Below are 14918 nucleotides of genomic sequence, written 5' to 3' on the forward strand. Positions count from 1 at the left end.
CTATGTGCCCTGGCCGGGAATCGAACCCGGGTCCCCCGCACGCCAGGCCAATGCTCTACCGCTGAGCCAACCGGCCAGGGCCTAGAGTTATCTTTAGTGTGACCAAAACTCTATTTCTGTGTCAACAGACCTGATGCTTTGTTAAGACAGTGTGATGCTGACTAGAATCTGATGTTTTACACTCACTTACAGGCTTAATGATTAAGGAAGGAAGTGAACTGAAAGAGAAAGGGTCATGGTAAGAAAATGGAGTTGCTGCATGGTTATGCTATCTACTATAAACCATTCTTTTACCACTGAACTAAAACACCATCTAAATTGTATACAAAATTCCTAGGTAAATGGGAAGGTATTTCTAGATTCTCTACCCTGGTTTCCCGACCTATTTTGACTATCTTTTTTTTTTTTGAGTTAAAAATATGGAACGCTTCACGAATTTGCATGTCATCCTTGCGCAGGGGCCATGCTAATCTCTGTATCATTCCAATTTTTTTTTTTTTTGTATTTTTCTGAAGTTGGAAACAGGGAGGCAGTCAGACTCCCGCATGCGCCCGACTGGGATCCACCCAGCACGCCCACCAGGGGGCGATGCTCTGCCCATCTGGGGCATCGCTCTGTCGTGACCAGAGCCATTCTAGCGCCCATCTGGGGCATCGCTCTGTCGTGACTAGAGCCATTCTAGCGCCTGAGGCAGAGGCCACAGAGCCATCCTCAGTGCCCGGGCCAACTTTGCTCCAGTGGAGCCTCGGCTGCAGGAGGGGAAGAGAGAGACAGAGAGGAAGGAGAAGGGGAGAGGTGAAGAAGCAGATGGGTGCTTCAGGCTGATGCTCTACCACTGAGCCAACCAGCCAGGGCCTCGTTCCAATTTTAGTATATGTGCTGTCAAAGTGAACACAACTATCCTTTTTTTTTAAACTTTTTTATTTTATTTATTCATTTTAGAGAGGGGAGAGAGAGAGAGAGGAAGAGAAAGAGAGGAAAGGGGGGAGGAGCAGGAAGCATCAACTCCCATATGGGCCTTGCCCAGACAAGTGCAGGGTTTTGAACCGGTGACCTCAGCATTCCAGGTCGACACTTGATCCACTGTGCCACCATAGGTCAGGCTCGACTATCCTTTTTTTGATAACTTATTATATTGGGTATAGAAGATATTAGTCAGGTTCCAGCTGCTCCATAAATGAATTTTGAATATCCTGTATGATTGGCATTACCCAGATAGCCAAAAGTAGATCTTCAGTATCCCTTGTTGCTGACAGACATGGGTGTGACTTGCTTCTGCCAAACACTAACAAGGAAAGGTCAGCAGAGGCCTGAGCAGAGCCAGTTGTTAGGGATGTTGGGGAGACCCTGGGGTACAGAGACAGCAGCCCCGAGCCCAGGTGTTCAGTCCTCCTCACAGGAGCAGTGGGCAGATGGGTTTTGCTGGATGAGCTTCTGAACATGTCCTAACCCTATTCCTGGTGGGTGAGTCCTTTTCAGCTTAAACTAGCCAAAGGGGGTCCTGGGTTCTACAACTAAGAATCCTGACAGATAACAAGCCATTTTATGCTTTATTCTGACTCCTGATATTCATAAGGCTGGTCCTCTACCCATCTCCTGCCACTGCCCACTTTTTTTTTTTTTTTTTTTTGGTGACAGACAGAGAAAGACAGAGAGGGGGACAGATAGGAACAGACAGGAAGGGGGAGAGAGAGATGAGGAGCATCAATTCTTCATTGTGGCACCTTAGTCATTGATTGCTCTCTCATATGTGCCTTGACTGGGGGGCTACAGCAGATCGAGTGACCTCTTGCTCAAGCCAGTGACCTTGGGCCCAAACTGGTGAACCTTGCTAAAATCATATGAGTCCGTGCTCAAGCTGGCGACCTTGGGGCTAAAAACCTGGGTTCTTCACTTCCCAGTCCGATGCCCTATCCACTGCGCCACCGCCTGGTCAGGCCCACTCCTTTTTCTTACTTGATTCTTTTCAAATACATAATTTGTTTCCACAATCTTTGAGGTACTTAAAAAAAATCTATTGCAGTCTTCCTGACCAGGCGGTGGCGCAGTGGATAGAGCATTGGACTGGGACGCTGAGAACTCAGGTTCGAAACCCCGAGGTTGCCAGTTTGAGTATACAGGCTCATCTGGTTTGAGCAAGGCTCACCAGCTTGAGCCCAAGGTTGCTGGCTTGAGCAAGGAGTTACTCAGTCTGCTGTAGCCCCGCTGTAGCCTCCCAATCAAGGCACATATGAGAAAGCAATCACTGAGAAACTAAGGTGCTGCAACAAAAGAATTGATGCTTCTCATCTCTCTCCCTTCCAGTCTGTCTGTTTCTCTCTGTCCCTGTCACACACAAAAAAAATCTATTGCATTCTAGCCCTGGCCGGTTGGCTCAGTGGTAGAGCGTCGGCCTGTCATGCAGGAGTCCCAGGTTCGATTCTCAGCCAGGGCACACAGGAGAAGCACCCATCTGCTTCTCCACCCCTCCCCCTCTCCTTCCTCTCTGTCTCTCTCCTCCCCTCCCACAGCCAAGGCTCCATTGGAGCAAAGTTAGCCCGGGCACTGAGGATGGCTCTGTGGCCTCTGCCTCAGGCGCTAGAATGGCTTTGATTGTGGCAGAGTGACGCCCCAGATGGGCAGAGCATCGCCCCTGGTGGGTGTGCCGGGTGGATCCTGGTCGGGTGCATGCGGGAGTCTGTCTGCCTCCCCGTTTCCAACTTCAGAAAAATACACACACACAAAAAAAATCTATTGCATTCTAATTAAAACTGAACTCAACTTATATATTAAAACTTGGAAAGATTGGTATTTAAAAAAATTTATGAAATATTTTATTTATTGACTTTAGAGAGAGGAGAGGTGAGCTGTGGGAAGCATCAACTCGTAGTAGTTGCTTCTCAGAGGTGCCCTGACCAGGCAAGCCCGGGTTTCCAACTGGCGACCTCAGCGCTCCAGGTTGATGCTCATCCACCATACACCACAGGGCAGGCAAGAGACTGGTATTTTTGTTTTTCAAATAATGAGCTTTTCATTTGTTAGACTGTCTTCTGTCCTTCGATAAGAGAGACTTCAGTTTTCATTTGGTCTTGTCTTTCTTGAAAATTTTATTTCTAGTTAGGATGGTTTCTGTTGTGCTGTAATCATAAGGTTTTCCCTATTTTTTTTTAAAGATTTTATTTGTATTCATTTTAGAGAGAGGAGGGAGAGAAAGAAAGAAAGGGGGAGGAGCAGGAAGCATTAACTCCCATATGTGCCTTGACCAGGCAAACCCAGGGTTTTGAACCGGTGACCTCAGTGTTCCAGGTCAATGCTGTACCCACTGCACCACCACAGGTCAGGCTGTTTCACTTCTTTCTCGAGGTGCTTATTCCAGGATAGGGAACTCGGTTTTTGTGTATCAGCCACTTCAGCATATTCTTGTCTCAGTGCTGGCAACTTTTATCTTGGCTTTTCCTCGTACGTGTACACAATCAGGGGAAAAAAGAATCTTTTCTGATGTTATACCCATTGTCAAATGTTTATATGTTAGTAAGTCTTGCAGAGGATAATGGTTCATAAAAACCGCTGCTGGTCCCTCAAAATAGATCTTCCCAGAGTAGAGATTCCTATAGAGCCCCCGAGACTGACCGTCGGAGTCTCCCCTGCACCCCATGCGTGCTGCCTCTGGAACAGGCTCCTGCCCTGCTCCCAGCAAGCCTGTGAGGCATGGCCCCTTACCTGGGCTGGGTCAAGCACCAGTACCCCTTTCTATACTGCCCTCTTCTATATAATACTGTATTTCTTCATTGCCTGCCATGCACCTTGTAAGTAAGTTCCCTTAATCAACTCCTGATGTATTTTTTTATAAGTGAGAGGAGGGGAGATAGTGAGACAGACTCCCTCATGGACCCTTACTGGGATCCACATGGCAACCCCCGCCTGGGGCTATGCTGTAATTAACTGAGCTATTTTTAAATTTTATTCATTTTAGAGAGGAGAGACAGTGACAGAGAGAGAGAGAAGAGGAGGGTGGGGAGGAGCAGGAAGCATCAACTCCCATATGTGCCTTGACCAGACAAGTGCAGGGTTTCGAACCAGCAACCTCAGCGTTCCAGGTCTAGGCTTTAGCACCTGAGGCTGACTGCTAGGACCAACTGAGCTATCCTAAGTGCCCTGGGCCAATGCTCCAACCAATCGAGCCACTGGCTGCAGGAGGGGAGGAGGGAGAGAACTGGGATCCTGATGCGATTAATGATGGAACTGTCAGCCTTTCTTTGGTTCTCTAGGCTCTGGGAAATTTTTCCAACACATCTATCTCTAAGACAATGTCACCTAGCAGGTAATCCAGTCTTGTTCTGATTTTACTCAAAATGACTTTAGTACTTCAACTATTTCAAGCTTAAAAAATTAAATTTCATATGATTATTGGATTTTTACAAACTTCTTTAGCAGTGTCGCCATCACTTTTTCTGCTTTAATTTTATAAAATGAAGTGTTTTAATAGATTTCCTGATACTGGCTGACACTTGCATCTTTGATGGGTGTTTTATTCTTTTGATAAATTACTTGATTTTATTTGATAACAGAAATGCCTTTCCTCATTCCTCTACTAAGGAAGGTTTTCTTCCATCTTTCATTGTGGTCATTTTACTTAAAATTTTTTTTTTTTTTTAATTTATTGACTTTAGAGGGGGCGGGGGGAGAGAGACAGAAAGACAGGAACACAGATCTCTTCCTGAATGGGCCCTGACCAGGAATCAAACCGACCACCTCTGTGCTTCGGGATGATGCTCTAACCAACAAAGCTATCTGGCCAGTGCTCATTTCATTTCTGACAAGAAATGAGAATAGTTGCAGGTAATCCAATATATATATTTTTAATTACAGACATTTTAGAACAGAAAGAAATCACTCCTAATCCCCCAATCTTAGGTGACTGACAGCTCTTGCTACTTTGCCATAAACCCTCTGGTGGTTTGTCAGGAAGTTTGCAGCCCCTCAACAGACTTCACAAGAAACCCTGCCCTAAGCTGGGCGCTTGCTGCTCTACTGAATCCCTCGGGGAAGCTCGTCTTGAGCCTTGCTATCCTCTTTGCTCGTGAAAAGGCCACCGTGTCATGTACAATACACTAACGCAACTCTGGGGGCACTACTCACATGCAGTCACTGTCCCCAAACATTACAATTTCCCAACACATTGTATGACTTGAAAAGGAGCACCAGGTAGGCTGCCCTGACACCATTCCAAGATGAAGTTAGATGTTACCTGGGACCCTTAGCCGGTTCTGGCATTAAAAAGGACCTGTGACAATTGGGGCACTTAACAACAGCTATTTTCATCCATGGCTTTCCCCCCTTGATCCTGTTACCAAACAACAACAAAAATCAAGTTACCCCCAAGAACTCCACTGGTAATGTTCTATTTCTTAAGCAGAATGCTGGTTTCAGGTGTTCATTTTATTATGCTATATAATTTATGTACATGTTACATATATATATATTCACTTTAAATGCTTTGACACAATAAATAAAAAAGGAAAGCACATATATACAAAAATGAATGTATTATCATGGGGATGACCTTGAATTTGCTTAAATTTTTCTTCAAATTAGTCTCTTCATAAACCTCAATACTAGAATGATTATTAGTCAGCAAACATCTACAATGCACCTCCTATACCTGTCCTGACATTAGGGTTAGAAGAAATTATTCTCGTTATTTAGAAAAAAATAGTAGTAATGGCTTATTGTTTTTTCAAGATTACTTTACATTCTATTAAGACCTGTTATAATCTACACTTGCTATATAGGTGTTACCGGCTACTGAGTTTCTTCAGCTGTTTTCTGGAATTTAAAGCTTTCACTGAGTGGCAGAAATTTCTTCCAGAATCTATTACATATAAATTGGACATTCTTCTTTTTTTATTTATTCATTTTAGAGAGAGGAGATATATATATAGGGGGGGGGGAGGAGCAGAAAGCATCATCTCCCATATGTGCCTTGACCAGGCAAGCCTGGGGTTTCGAACCGGCAACCTCAGCATTCCAGGTCGACGCTTTCACGCACTGTGCCATACAGGTCAGGCATAAATTGGACATTATTAGCTGCTACTTGGAGCAGCATATAATATTTCAGAATTTCGGCTGAATTGGACAAGCTAAAACCTGATCTTAAAAATGATGCTTGGGTACAGGATATGCAGCATGTCAACCCTATGACAGATACCACTGTGCTTCAGATCCAATTCTCTGCTGCTTCCCCAGTAATGAATCCTGAAATGTTAACTTGGCCCATGACAGCCCAGAGTAAAGAGTACTTCCCATTTCTCTTTGTAGCTAGGGATTAAGTGATAAATTTGGGTTGCTAAGCCTAGTTGGTATGAATAATCTGAAAGATGTGTTCTTAAAAGGAAAAGGGAAGATGCTGACAGGACATTGCCAGCTGGTGCAACTTTCTGCAACCATGATGTGAAAGCCACATGTTGAGACTAGGGAGGAGCAACACAGAATGAATGTGGCGCCCTGACCCTGTGGGGCCACCGTAGCCCTGGACTGCCTTCCAGACTTTTACATGCGAGAGAGATAAACTATCTTGTTTAAGTTGCTATTATTACTGGGGGACACAGCCAAACTATATAATGCCAAGTTTTAGTTGTTTTCTTAACCTAAAAGGTTGATAAGATTGATATAATGCATTTGGTGGCAGTTACATCTACTGCTAACATGATGAAAGATAGAAGCTGCTTTTCCTACAGAGAACACTGTGTGTCACAAACAAGGACAGTCTAAGAGGTGCTTAATCCAAATATTTGCAGGTAAGGCCTGCAAGTGCATTTTTGGCTTTAGATAGGAACATCAAGAACATAAGATGCAGAATGGACTGAAAATTCCCTCCCATAAGAGAACTATAATGAGCAATTTAAACAAAACAAAAATGGTTTGTTTTATTTACAATACTCAATGCATTTTACAAATAACATATTTGCATTCCCTAAGTCTTTTGGAAAGTAATTCCAGTTTGTGCAATGAGTTTACAGTAAAGACTTAAGACATCTATTAGACATTAATTTAGAATTAATTTCTAAATTTTGAAAGATATTTCACACTATATTAATAGAGGAGTGTTTTTAATTAAGAAAAACTAAACTCTGTAGTTAAATATTGCCCTTCAATATTTTTAGCCCAAATACAAACCAGATCAACCTATGAAATAATACCATTATATTTGAATGAATTATTTCCACAGCCCCTACCCCAACAAAATGCATGCACAAAGTAAATGGCAAATTACGTTAATGACATTTTATTTCAATATTTTTGGACTCTCTCAACTACCGTTTTGCTTAGTCCAGAATACAGATAGGCAGGATTCTCATCTGGGAAATCCTAAATCACTACTCCCTGATTTGGAATAGGGAAGAATTTTCAGTAGGTGGAGACAAAAGGGATCAGAAATATTTTAAAGTAGTTTCTCTAGGAGCTTTATTTGCTAATCAGAATAACGTTCCCCCTCCAGGCCTGATAAGACTAAAGGGATCGGTTATCTCCCTACTAACAGTTTGAGGAGCAGGTAATCCAAGCTCCCAGAGGACACCAGCCCCTTCTCTCTCCTCCTCCCTGAATAACTACTTGATTTTGTGCCTTCTGAGTTGATGACGGGGAACAATTCCTGTGTTCAGATTTGAGAAACTACTTTCATGTCACATAAAGACCTCTGAATCAAGCAAAGAGCAATCAACAATAACACTGTAATTTTGCAAGAGTTGCACCTCGTGTATGTGAAAGAGAGTGAACACTCAGAGCTGTCATCTTGTAAAATAAAAACCCCATGTCCTAGCTCTTGGGCAGGGAAAGGACAGAGGCTTCTCCACATCCTGGACCCACCCCAATGTAGCAATGCACTTCTCTGTCTCCTTAAAAGACAGTTTAACACCTGGTAGACATGGCAGACTGGGAGATGTTCAACTGGAGAAATAAAGTCCAACACTTGAAGCAGCCAACAAAATTTTAAGATAAAAAAATAGTGAGGTAGAGTTGAGAGAGTTCAATTAAATTTTTTGAGCACAGGTCTTTTGGCACACACTAAAATTAGACTAGACTCCTCACTGAACTTTCTCTTGTCAGACCTTTACAAAGTGCTGGCAACTTAGGAATCCTTGGATCTATTTAGGAATCATTTATGTAAAGCTAACAAAATAAAGTCATTTGAAGAAATCCATTCCTGCCACTTTAGCATATTTACCCCAATATCGAAACAAATAAAACAATGCTATCCATTTGCTGAATTTATTTAAACAAATCAATTTAGAAATATCATGTAATTAAACAAAACTTCTGACATGTAAACATACTGCCATGTTCCTGAAACAGATGTTAACGCCTGATAAGAGTTAATAATTGCTTGTTAGGAAAGCTGTCCATTAATAAGGCCAATCTTTAGCAAAACTAAAACCATTCTGTTTCTTTAGCTTTCCTAAGCTGACAATGCAATATTATAAACCACAATCAAATATAATAAAAACAACAACAACGCTGGATGGATAGATCAGTACCATTGGTTACAGCTACACAGTTTCATTCTTGGTGCCACATAAGAACAATTAAGCCAATCACATCAAATAAATCATGGCTTTTTTCTTTATCACAATTCACTAAGTGATGTTAATTATGGTCCTTGTCAAACACGTTTGGTAAAGGCTATTTACAGTGTACATGGCTAGGCATGCACTATTTATAGTTACAAAGATACCTGCCTGTTTGTTACAATAGAATTACACAGTGCCTGACAATGGTGAAACAGTTCACACATCATTTAAATCAATACCGTTTCAAGCAGGAAACGCTCCTTAGTTGACCATGACTGCAATAATTACATGAAAATTCTTATAAAAACACGAATCCCCTTCAAGAAATTGATGCATATTCTATGCACTACAGGTTAAGGCAGTAAAAAAATGTATTCCTGATAACTGGAGGTCTTGACATTGTCAATTAAAGCTGTCTGACTCTAGTTTTTCATTTTCCATCATATGTTCAAAGTTCTGTCTGTAGAACTAGTTTGTGAAAGATTTCATTTTTACAGTCAAAAAAGTATTAGTATGAAGGAGAGATGATGCTGGAAAAAAGTAATTGCTAGGGAAAAAATATAAGTTGCATTTTGCCTGAAAGTCTTCAAATCATAACAAGAGCATTATTTGTGAGCCTCATCCTTAAAAGTATAAAACAAATACATATAGTTTACCTTTCTTAATTTAAAATATATTGTTCTTTGAACAATTCAAGTAATGTAAGACTATCAAAAATAACTTCATAAGCCATAAGTGTCAACTGCATTTTTAATGTTTTAATTAAAAACTTTTTAAAAACTGTAAACTAAACCATGACAGTTTAGTTAAATAAATGATAAATGACTTATTTGCACTTGTGATTCCTTTAATACAAATTGCTACCAACAAATATGTAAAGATATGGCAGATTATGCATTTGATCAAAGCACTTTGATTTAAGCATAAAACAGATTCAAATGGTATCAGTTCCGTGCATAAGATCCAAGAAGTTGCCTACGAATTTGTAGGCAACCCTCTCTCTAATCAGAATCCTTTATTCCTCAGTTGCAGATGAGATAGGGCACAGTCTGTTGTAAACAGGGCACTGCTGTAAAACCAGAATAATTTTCTTAAATTAAGGTCATTCTCATTAAATTGAAAAGACTTTCCCCAAGTGTCTTCCAGCACTGTAGAATATTCTGCTGACCTCTTAATTTCATAAATTAACTTTCCTTTGATTCCATTTTTATGGTGGTTGTGTTCACAGTTTTGTTTTAAAAATTGGTTTAAATTTATATAAAACTCTGTACATGTTCACAAATTATTGCATAAACAGCATAATCTTCAAGACAGTGTTTGCAAACACGTGTCCAATTCAGGAAAAGAAAATTCACGTTTCCCGCCTTGCTTTTTTCTTCTTTTTTATTTGTTTGGGAGATTCCCAGCTAGTTTCAGACTTGGCTGAAAGGGAAGGCAGGGGAAACAAAAACGTTAGGAATAGAAGGACAGTAAATACTGTTACATCTCAAAAATATAAAAGTAGTATCAATTAAAACATGCTTTGAAATCCACTAAGAATGCCTTAAATGTTCAGTTTTCAAGTTGTAGACATGTTTTAGGTTATTCTATGTCTGCCTTTTTCTTTCCATTCCAATGTATTATTTGCTTTAACCATATAATGACATTTTAACAGTTTTGACCTAGAGAAATAATCAGTTAATGCTCGATCTAAGAATAACAGTGAAGATGGGTAAAAGGACACTAGCAGTAGCTGAGGGAGCAAAGGCGTGGGGAGGCACAGAACAGTCTGCAGGTCTGGAACATCTGTACCCAGAAGGGAGGGACCGAAGGACCAGGGCAGGCGCCAAGTCCTCTGTGTGTGTCTTCAGCCTGTTCTCACCTGGAGTGATTTCAGCTCCTTGGCCCTCACAGCTGAATCCACAAGGTTTCAAGGAACTGAGCTTTTGCAAGGGAAAGACAAGGCTGCTCTAAAATCAGAAGTCTATTTAGACTTCTGGGACAGTAACACTTTCAAACAGTACAGAGAACACACAAAAGAACCCTGAATGAGATTACTTACTTTGTGAAGGAGGCACACTATTTTGTTTAGTATTTGACTTAGATTTATCTGCCTCTTGTAGCACTGGTGGCACTTGGGAAGGGCTCTTGTCAGAATCACTTTTTGATAAAATAACGGATGGCTCGGTAGAAACAGCAGGTGGAAGAGTCTTGATAGGCTATTTTGGAATACAAATATTTTAGAATTTTGTAAGAAATTTCACAGAAAATTAAATACCATAGTAGTATCAAGAGACTGTTTAGCAGCAAATAAATACTGATGCTTTCCAGAAACAGCACAACTAGTACCTGCCCTCTAGTGACAAAATCAAGTTTACCTAAAATACTCACAAATACAGGTTGAGATAAAAATGGGTGAAGGGTTAAAATTACAAGATATTTATTGACTCTCAATAGGAGTAAATAATTTTCATTAACTTTCATGTTTTTTTTTCTTATAAATTGCATGATTTTATATTTGTTAGCAATTCAGTGGTTCTGTCCACTTCCCACCAACTTTGACTGACCTCCTCAAAACTTTTTCATGTGAAAGACAAAAAGAAAATGACTAACTTCAGAAATATCTGTGGGTGTGTAGGTGACACTCCTTCTCCTCCGTCTAAGGAGGCAGGGATATCTCAAACAGCAGCAGCAATAGCTTTAGTTTCCTACCCCAAGAAAAAGATGACCTGAGACAAAAGCTGACCATGGCTACTAGTCCTGCCAACCAAAACAACTTACAGTCAGGTCCAAATCTTTTATCCAGTCTTGTTCTGAAATCATAAAGCTTATTTAGGGCATAGATTCTGAGCTGTGACTCTCCTCTTTAACCTGGGGGCAGAAGGGAGGTAAACAAACTGACCTGCCTCACTGAGGTCTGTTAATGAACTGTCAGAACCAGGTAATAATAGAGTCCCTAATGTTTGGAGAACGTGAGGCTTTACCAGATGAATAGGTAATCATTTCATCCCTTAGCTTTACCTTGGATCATTATTTTGAATATAAAAACAAGGGTAAGTAATGTTTCCCTTGCCCTTTGTTCTTCTAGGCCTCGTGGGCTCTAGAGAACAGGGCGAAAACAAGAGGAGGAAGCTGTGTCCGCCTGGGCAATGGCTGGGACTCCTTCCTACGTCAGGTATCTGAAGCATCATTTCTGTTGTTCAGTTCAGTTTTCTTAATGTTCCCCATATTTATTTCATACCCAAAAGTCTTATTACTTATTTTTAATCTCCATTCCTCCTCTGTTCTTTCATTTGTTTATGTTCAATCACAAAAGGACTCTGAAATCACAAAAATCGCTTCTGAAAATAAGCAAAACATCAAAATGTCAAATGACCCTTTGTAGTCCTACTATTAAACCTATAAATGTATTGAACCCCTAATTCTTTTATCTCAAAATATTGTTAGGAAAATAAAAGCATAAAATGCACATAGGAAAAATGGTTAAGGTTTTGTTTTAGTACAAGACTTACAAACTCTTTCTCTTACTGGTAATTCAGGTTCTTGTCTAAAACGGTATTATTACGGTACAGATACTCCATAAGGGCAGAGGTTTTTCTTTTGACACCTTTGTTCTCTGATGTGTCCCCAGAATCTAAAAGGGTAGCATATAGCACCCAATACATTTTTTTGAAAGAGTATATAAATGAACCATGCAAGTCCAGTAGAATTTAATATACTTCAATATGATGTAAATTTACCTACACAGGAATCAGTTTAAAGTGCTATGGTCTGTGTCAGTGGCCTGGTCCTTTTGTAAAATGATGCCTCTGACACATCAAATATTTCCACAGAAGGCACATATTTCAAGAACCTGTCACCAAATTTAAACAAATGTTACACTTTGAGAGGTTGGACCATAGTCATTTTATGTGCAAGCTGTGGGGAAAGTGCAACCAGTCACATTTTCTCTAAGTTACCTATCAATCCCTTATATGCCTACATATTTAACAGGAGAAAATGCAGCCTTGCAGATCTGGTTTCGCCATTGATACTCATGTGACTCTGGACAACTTTATTAACTTCTCTAACCTCATTTACATAAAGGGCCTTACTTTTCTCACAGGGTTGTTGTGAGGGGTAAACCGAGTATTTTAAATGCTTAGCCCAATACTTTAATTAATTAATTATAATACAATTCTTCAAGTCATCAAAATTTTATTCCTTAAATATAAAAAAGTTACCTGGCTATTTTTGACGAGTGCTTCTCCTGAATCACTAGTGCTTATGGTTTTCAAAATAAAAGCTTTTTCCTGTTTTGGACGAACTTTAGAGGTACTCACTAGAAGCTCTTCTTTAATCTCTTTTTCTAATTCTTCTGGGTCCTACAGAGAAAAGTTGTCTATTAGATGGCATAAACCACCCATTTTTACTAATTAAAATCTATTTGGCCTGACCAGGCAGTGGTGCAGTGGATAGAGTGTCGGACTGGGACACAGAAGACCCAGGTTCAAAACCCCGAGGTCACCGGCTTGAGCACGGGCTTATCTGGTTTGAGCAAGAGGTCACTTTCTCTGCTGTAGACCCCCTCCCCATCAAGGCACATATGAGAAAGCAATCAATGGACAATTAAGGTGCCGCAATTAAGATGATGCTTCTCATCGCTCTCCCTTTCTGTCACCAAAAAAAAAAAAAAAAAAAAAAAAAAAAAAAAAAAAATCTATTTAGTTTGTTGTACTAATGTCAAGATATTTCAAAAAAAAGTTCTGGTTCATAAACTGTTCAAACAGCTTAAAAGAGCATATAAAAACAATTATTTAAAATTTATAATACATAGTTACATTTGGAACATACATTCATCATACCTGCTTGCTTTAGGGATTTAAATCAATTCTGAATTAAAAAATAATACACTCACATCCCAAAATAGAAACCACTCTAATTTACTAAACCAACTCAAACTGAATAAACTAAACTAGTATTTTTTCTTTTAAAAAGATTTTAGTTATTGATTCTAGAAAGAGGGGTGAGGAAAAGAGGGCAAGAGAGAGAAAGCTGTGGTGGGGGTATATGAGCGGAGGAGTGGGAAGTATCAACTCACATCAACTAGTAATTGATTCTAGTATGTTCCTTGACCTGGGCAAGCCTAGGGCTTTAAACCGGCACCCTGAGCATCCTAGGTTGATGCCATAGCCATTGCACCACCACAGGTCAGGCCTAAACTACTATATTTTCTTTAAAAAAAAAAAAAAAGTACATAGTCAATAGTCAATTAGTTGATATTTAGATTTTAGAAATTGCATTTCACTTAATGACTTCCTTAAAGTAATGAAAAATTTATATGTATATACAAATACATTTTCTAGACAAATTAAGTTTACATAGTAAAAAGGACAGATATAGGAATTTCAGTTTTGGGACACAGTCTATTTGTATAATTTCAAGGATAAATCATTTCTTGTTTCCCCGAACTTTAGTTTCCTTAACTATAAAATAAAAATTCCTAGATAATTTCTAAGGTCCTATCCAAATTTTAATAGGTTTTTGTTTGTTTTTTTGTTAGATTTTATTTATTCATTTGAGAGAAGAGAGAGAAACAGAGAGAAAGAGAGAGACAGAGCGAGAGAGAGGAGAGAAAGAGAAGGGAGACACAAGGGGGGAGGAGCAGAAGCATCAACTCCCGTATGTGCCTTGACCGGGTAAACTCAGGGGTTTGAACCTGCAACCTCAGCTTTCCAGGTCTACGCTTTATCCACTGCACCACCACAGGTCAGGCCGATCCTATCTAAGTTTTAATATTTCCATTCTTAGGCCTTCAGACTTTTAAAAAGTTTCAACAAAATAATCCTAAAACACATTTGATGCTGAGGTATGTGAAGTAAGTATGAACTAGGATATATTAAATAGGATCATCATTGTGAATTGCATTGTTCATTAGCGAACTCATACATATAAGTGACCACTTTTTTAAACTGGTTAAGATGATCTTGAAAGTTTCTTTCCAACACTGATATTCTATAAAACTTGCTCAGAATGATAGTGGGCTTTGGACTGTTATTGAAAATTTTGTTGTGAATTTAAGATGAGCAAGCAGCTTTGGAAGTATGTATGTAAGATTTGCAATCTGTACAAAGTTAATGAGAACAGCCGGTTCTATGCTAAATTAAATTCTAACAGTAAAAATCCCCCACCAAACCTATACCAAAAGCTAAATATAACTTTACTGAAAAAAGGACAAATTAAAACATGTAATCATTTATGGATAGGGTTTTATGTGTGATATACTTCACAAAGAACCTCAAGATACCTCATTTAAATAATGGCGAAACCAAAATTTAAAGAAAGATCTGGCCTGACCAGGCAGTGGCGCAGTGGATAGAGCATCGAACTGGGATGCGGAGGACCCAGGTTCAA

The 14918-nt window shown here is 39.7% G+C and overlaps 1 protein-coding gene and 1 non-coding gene across 4 annotated transcripts in view; both read right to left on the reverse strand.

Annotated features, from left to right (window-relative positions):
* Nucleotides 1-413: 413 nt before the first annotated feature.
* On the reverse strand, nt 414-522 carry LOC136332704 (U6 spliceosomal RNA). The gene has a single exon (XR_010730866.1). It is a non-coding gene; the product is annotated as a U6 spliceosomal RNA (small nuclear RNA).
* A 6357-nt stretch (nt 523-6879) lies between these two features.
* MTDH (metadherin) overlaps nt 6880-14918 on the reverse strand; it is a 74169-nt gene continuing 66130 nt past the window's right edge. For all 3 annotated transcript variants that reach the window (XM_066266002.1, XM_066266004.1, XM_066266003.1), the window contains 3 exons: nt 12749-12889; nt 10588-10744; nt 6880-9968 (listed from right to left, as the gene is read on the reverse strand). In XM_066266002.1, the coding sequence (XP_066122099.1) occupies nt 9898-9968; nt 10588-10744; nt 12749-12889 (369 nt within the window). In that variant the 3' untranslated portion in view covers nt 6880-9897. The remainder of the gene's footprint in view (nt 9969-10587; nt 10745-12748; nt 12890-14918) is intronic.

The sequence above is a fragment of the Saccopteryx bilineata genome, chromosome 3 (genome assembly GCF_036850765.1).
Source record: "Saccopteryx bilineata isolate mSacBil1 chromosome 3, mSacBil1_pri_phased_curated, whole genome shotgun sequence".
In the NCBI taxonomy this organism is placed as follows: domain Eukaryota; kingdom Metazoa; phylum Chordata; class Mammalia; order Chiroptera; family Emballonuridae; genus Saccopteryx; species Saccopteryx bilineata.